At 49.0% G+C, this 6,160-nt stretch overlaps 1 protein-coding gene across 1 annotated transcript in view; it reads right to left on the minus strand.

The window, feature by feature from the left end:
- Window positions 1–1,884: 1,884 nt before the first annotated feature.
- The window catches only part of LOC106810730 (leucine-rich repeat-containing protein 15-like), an 11,136-nt gene continuing 6,860 nt past the window's right edge, over window positions 1,885–6,160 (minus strand). The window contains exon 4 of the mRNA XM_014814169.1: window positions 1,885–3,352. Coding sequence (XP_014669655.1) covers window positions 1,885–3,352 — 1,468 coding nt within the window. The remainder of the gene's footprint in view (window positions 3,353–6,160) is intronic.

A 6,160-nucleotide genomic window follows, 5' to 3' on the forward strand; every position in this document is an offset into this window, starting at 1 on the left:
TGCTTTTTGGACGACGGGTAAAGACGACGCTCCCAGGTCGTCACAGCAGACACCAGATGAGCAATGCACATGATCAACTACAACAATGACGGGAGAAGATGAAGACAGATTATTACAAACATGCTGGACAAGAATTACAACAACTGTCAGTCGGCCAGAAGGTCAGAACTCTGAACCCGAATGATCACACATGGATGCCGGCTCAGGTTACACAGGTGTGTGACGAGCCAATGGCATACGGAGTTTCCACACCCAACGGCAGTATACTAAGAAGAAATAGGTCATATCTGAGGGAGATTCCCACCTGCAATACACCCAGTAGCACACAGACAGCTGCCAGAAGTGTACACTTTGCTGATGATGTCACATCATCTGTACACAACAGCCCCAGTAGCAATCTCTGCACAGACACATCCAAGGTGGAAAGCGATCACAACAATTACAGTGATCGAGACACGAACACATACTCAGATCAAATCACCACCAGGTTTGGCCGTACAATCCGTAAGCCAATCAGATATCAAGAGCAGATGTGAACACACAACACACACACACCATGTCCACACAAACATAGGTGAAATCAGTGTATGAGACAAGGTTTGCGGTTTTCATGATTTATTGTAAGCACAAGTCAGTGCTTGCATATGTTATGTTCATGACGCAAAAGTGTATAATTGGGTGTAAGTGTGGGTTAGACCAAGGAAAGGCGCCAAGTTAGCCCAACGATGTATTATAGTTATAAGTAATTGGATTGCAGCAGTCTAAAGTGTTACCAAGACTGCCGGAGTTTGATATATCTAATTTAAGGATTTAGCAAGTGAGTACGATCCTTGCATTTTCTTATTTAGCATTTTGAAGTTAATTATAAAGCATAGATCGCATACCACAGTGTATGAATAGAATAGTGTTTTGTAGTTTAAAAAACAGTGTCAGATAGTGTATCCAATACACATGACCAGGCCACACAGTCAATTGCATTGATTTTTGAATTTTTAAAGATAAACACGTTATGTTTCTTTGTGTATGCTCAGTATGCAATGTTTCACTGTGTTAACCAATTGATATATTATGTTATATACGAGACCCCTCAATTTCAGAGAAGGGGGATGTAATGATAGGGACAACATTACTACGCGTGTGTGTTACGAAGTAAAGCGGTCATGAAACAAAGCATACGATGGGGAGATAGACGAGGAACGCGAGTAGACATGCTGGAATAAATTCACGCTCTTTTGTATATTTGTGTGTTTGATTTATTGGAGTTCATTACGAACACAACCACACACAACAGCCATGTCCTCCGAAGATGTCTGATATCTGACCTTTCTCCTACTGCCCTTTCACCTGTGACCTCCAATTTCGCACTGGTGATGGGTTTCCTGCCCATCACACTATACACCGAATATTAAGAGCATAGGTCGAGCCGTTAAGATTTGTGCCGCAATTCCGTATTTCCTCCTATACCTTAAGTTAAGGGAAAAATATTCCAGCCCCTCCGTTTACACATCTTGATACCATTTGACCCCTTGACCACCCTCAAATTTGTCATCCGAGTCAATTTTACGATCGCCGCCCCCCCCGACGTCCGCAATGTCGTGACGCGCGTAACGTCGAGCGGTTTAAGATTTGGTGCCCAACTGTGACCAGCACGCACAGACCGGCGGGGACGGCCGGACGGATACGCAACGAATCATGCATTCTACAAGCTGCATCTGACTACGTCAGATGAGCTAAAAATTAATAAAAACAACTAATAACCTAATTAAATAACGTAATTAATAATTAATAATGTAAAAAATGTAATGCCATAATTATTAATTAACAGCGTAACATGATGACTACATGACGAGCCACCGCGTCCCCGTCGTCATGGTTACCGCAGCATCACCCACCCTTCAGGTTGATGCTGATTCCAGCCGGCACGGCCTCCGCCGCCAGCGTAGTCAGCTTGTTGTCCTGTAGGTGGAGCCGGCGCAGGGTCGCGACCATTGACACCACGCCGACCTCCAGCTCCTCGAGACGATTCATGTTCAGCTCTAACTCGACGAGCGAGTCTTTAGCGGCGGAGAACGCTCCCGCGGCAACGCCCTCTATCAGGTTGTTGCCGAGTTTGAGCGAGCGCAGCGCGGGAAGGTCGGCGAAGGTCGCCGCCTCGACGCGCGTGAGACGGTTGAACGACAGCGATACGTCCGCGAGGCGCGCGTTCGCTTGCGAGAACGCCCCCGGCGCCACATCGGCGACGAAGTTCTGGTGCAGAAATAGCGTGGCGAGCGAAGGCAGCGGCGCAAACGTCGCCTCGGCAACGTACCTGATCTTGTTCGCGTGGAGGTAGAGGGTCACGAGCGCGACGTTCGCGACGGAAAAAGCCGCCGGGTCGATCTCCCGAAGTTCGTTGTGGTTGATCATGAGCAGCGCGAGCGCGGGGAGTTCGTCGAACACCCCGGCCGGAACACGCTCGACGAAGTTATAGGAGAGCACGATCGTCTCGAGCGCGATGTTGTTGGCGGAGAATGCGCCGCGCTGCAGGGTCGTGATCGCGTTCGTCTGCAGGAAGAGGGCGCTGAGTGCAGGGAGCGTGGAGAACACGCCGGCGCCGACCATCGACATCTGGTTTCCGTTCAGCAGGATCCTGCTCAGCCTCTCGCTCCCGTCGAACGCCCCCGCCGCGACCGCCGTCACCGCGTTGTTCGTCAGGATGACCATTTCCAGCCCCGGGAGGTTCGCGAACGTTCCTGCCGTGATCGCTGTGACGGCGTTCTCCGACAGGTCGATGGTTCTCAGCGCGGCGTTGTCCTTGGTGAACGCGTCGGCGTCGACGATGCTCACGTTGTTCCAGCGCATCGTGACGGCCTCGAGCGCGCGCAGCGATGACGCCGCCCCCGCCGCCACGACTCGGAAGTTCCGACAGTGCTCGACCTTGAGGTGGCGGAGGTCGGAGGGGAGGGACCCGGGCGGCAGCGCGGCGACGGCGGCGTCGTACAGGATGAAGCGGCGCAGCTGCGTGAGCGCCGACGCGTCGACCGTCGTCAGCGCCGTGTTGAAGCGAAGCCAGAGGTCCTCGACGCGGCCCGCGCCGGCGAACGCAGCCGCCGTGAGTTCGCTAAGTGCCGTGCTATTCTCGACGAACAGCTGTTCGGCGCTGACGTTCGCGAAGGTCGCGTCGCGGAACCGCGCGGAGGTGAAGCCGTCGACGACGAGCGAATAGACGGGCCGGTCGATCAACAAGAGAGCGTCCGCGAGCGACGTGTCCGAGTTTCCGACGCAGCGCACGTACGGACACGCGGCGTAGTCGCCCTCTCCCAGCGAGCACGAGCACGGGAAGACGGACGGCGGGCAGTCGCTGTAGGTGGCGCTATCGCAGACGCTTGTTGCCGCGGCGACGCACGCGCAGGCGAGGATCGCCGTGGCGACGGCGAGCAACATCCGGCGGCTTGTCATCCTCGTCGTCGTCGTCGTCGTCGTCGTCGTCGCTGTTGGTTAGGTTTCAGAAAGCGTGTGTCCACGGTGTGTGTGGTTCTGCATCGACGACAGTACGTGTGCTGCTGCGATCGTATGCCGTGTTGTTATAGCACAGTAGTAGTAGTAGTAGTAGTAGTAACATGTAATACGGCGTATTTCAACCCTATTTCACCCGTATTTCAATGCTACAATCACGGTGAGGAGCGGCAGGTGAGGGGAGGTGTACAGTAGTGTAGTACGTCACACCCTGCAAGGTAGAGACATCACGGTAAGAAGCGGCGGGCGAGGGGAGGTGTACTATAGTACGTCACACCCTGCAATGTAGAGACATCACGGTGCGGGGACGTGCAATGCAGTACGTCACGCCCTGCAATGTAGAGACATCACGGCGAGGGGACGTGCAATGTAGTACGTCACGCCCCGCAATGTAGGGACATCATAGCGAGGGGACGTGCAATGTAGTACGTCACACCCTGCAATGTAGAGACATCACGGTGAGGGGACGTGCAATGTAGTACGTCATGCCCTGCAATGTAGAGACATCACGGTCACATGCTGCAGGCGATGTTCGGTACATGCATGGGAAGAGGGAAAGTTGTGGCCATTGAAAGGAAGAAGGGTAAGGGCCATGACGGGTTCATTTAGAAGCCTATTAAGAACAACATATTTACAAGTTTTGTGTTTGTAACTACGAATGGCCTAGGATGACTACTATTATTCTACTACTATACTACAATTCGATTAATTTTTGAAGTCATTACGGTACACGTCATTATGGAATCCCTACCACTATGCAGTGTAAAATGACTTAATGGAACGTACAATACTCGAGGAAACGTAGGATTATTATTCGTTGTCCATGTTGTAAAGATGGAAGGCAGGCAGGTAGTGTGTTGCAATAAAAATATAAAATAAATAAACCGAACAAGTCACTCAAGCAAACTCCACGATCAAGAGTCACAATACATTTATTTCTATTTTAAAACAAATGTAATCTATTCAGTAGGTTACACGGCTGCAATACAATCACAATTTACTCGCCTGCATACATTTTATAAAAACCACAAAATTTCACTAAGTATCAAATATATTGTTCCCCAGTGATAGCCCCACCAATGATATAATATAAAGACCCCCAACATATAGTACAATATATAAATTATGCTTAAAATCTTATTAACTATCTGCTACTCAACATGATTACAATTTACCAACTACAGGTACGTAAATTTCGCATTGATAAAATCTAAATTTTTAAACTACGAGTAAAACAGAACGAGTAAACGAGTGTATGGACAGAAGCAGGCAAAGTGTAATACCACAGAAGTACGCAGTAATATAAGCAATTAGCAAGGGAAAAGGGGTAGAACCACAATTATTCTATTGTTCTATTTTGGGTACATGCCCACCTGTGTAGTTGTGACCATGTGACCAGCCATTCAGTAGAGACAACCAATTACAGGCGGTCGCGCTACAGCCATCTCTCTGGATTATGGATGTGCCATGAATATGAGAACACTGTGACATCATTGAGGCAGTTCATTGAGGCAGTTCAAGAATCCATGTTTAACCCTCCTCTTGGGGGGCAAAAGGTTATCAGACACTTACTCTTCGCACGTCAGTGGAAAGCACATTTCATGGTCCTTTCAATAAAGTGATAAAAATGGTAGGTCAGCGCTGAAACAAAAAAGTTTTTCACTCTGTCCATTAGGCCATTGTAGTGATAGGGACTACATTACTGCGCGTGTGTGTTACGAGGTAAAGCGGTCATGAAAGAAAGCATACGATGGGGAGATAGACGAGGAACGCGAGTAGACATGCTGGAAAGCTTTTGCTTTAAAAAGCTTATCAAATGCGCAATCCAACTACTCAAACATTGAGCGTGAGACACTAGCACTTGTATTTGGAATTACACGTTTCCATATCTACCTGTTCGGTAACAAGTTTACTGTCCACACCGACTACAAACCACTCGAGATGATTTGTAGAAAACTACTTAGGAGTGCACCGTCAAGGCTACAGAGACTCTTTGTCAAGATTCAAGGATATGACTGCAATGTACTGTACAAACCTAGAAGTGGGATGACACTCCCAGACACTCTAAGCAGGTTACCAAACCCCAAAAAGAAAGGCGATGTTTCTATTGAATTTCACGTCGATGAAGTCATGGAAGTGGATGACAGATATGATCCTGATCTGCAAGCTTCACGCCTACCAAACAGACACAGCTGCAGAGAGAAACAGCAAGTGACCCGACTCTGAAGCTGTTAAGTAGCATCATTTACGAGGGTTGGCCAGACGTAATGAAGCAAGTTCCAAGCAATCTGAGAGTGTACTGGTCGTACAGAGATGAACTGGGAATTGCAAACGAGATCATCTTCAAAAGAAGACAAGTGGTAATACCCCCATCACTTCAGTCAGACATCTTGGACCAGCTACACACCAGTCATATGGGCATAAAGCGAACCCGCAGACTAGCCAGGGATACGGTATACTGGCCAGGCATCAATAAAAACATCGAGGACGTTGTTAAGACATGCCATACATGCCAAAAAAACCAGGTTCAGCAACATAGGGAACCACTGGAACCACATGATATTCTACCAACCCCCTGGACAAAACTTGCTACAGACTTATTCTCTCTTGACGGTACAGATTTCCTGCATAGTACCTCAAGCGCTTCAGTCGCTACTGTGATGAA

This window comes from Priapulus caudatus, unplaced genomic scaffold (assembly GCF_000485595.1).
Source record: "Priapulus caudatus unplaced genomic scaffold, Priapulus_caudatus-5.0.1 Scaffold469, whole genome shotgun sequence".
In the NCBI taxonomy this organism is placed as follows: domain Eukaryota; kingdom Metazoa; phylum Priapulida; class Priapulimorpha; order Priapulimorphida; family Priapulidae; genus Priapulus; species Priapulus caudatus.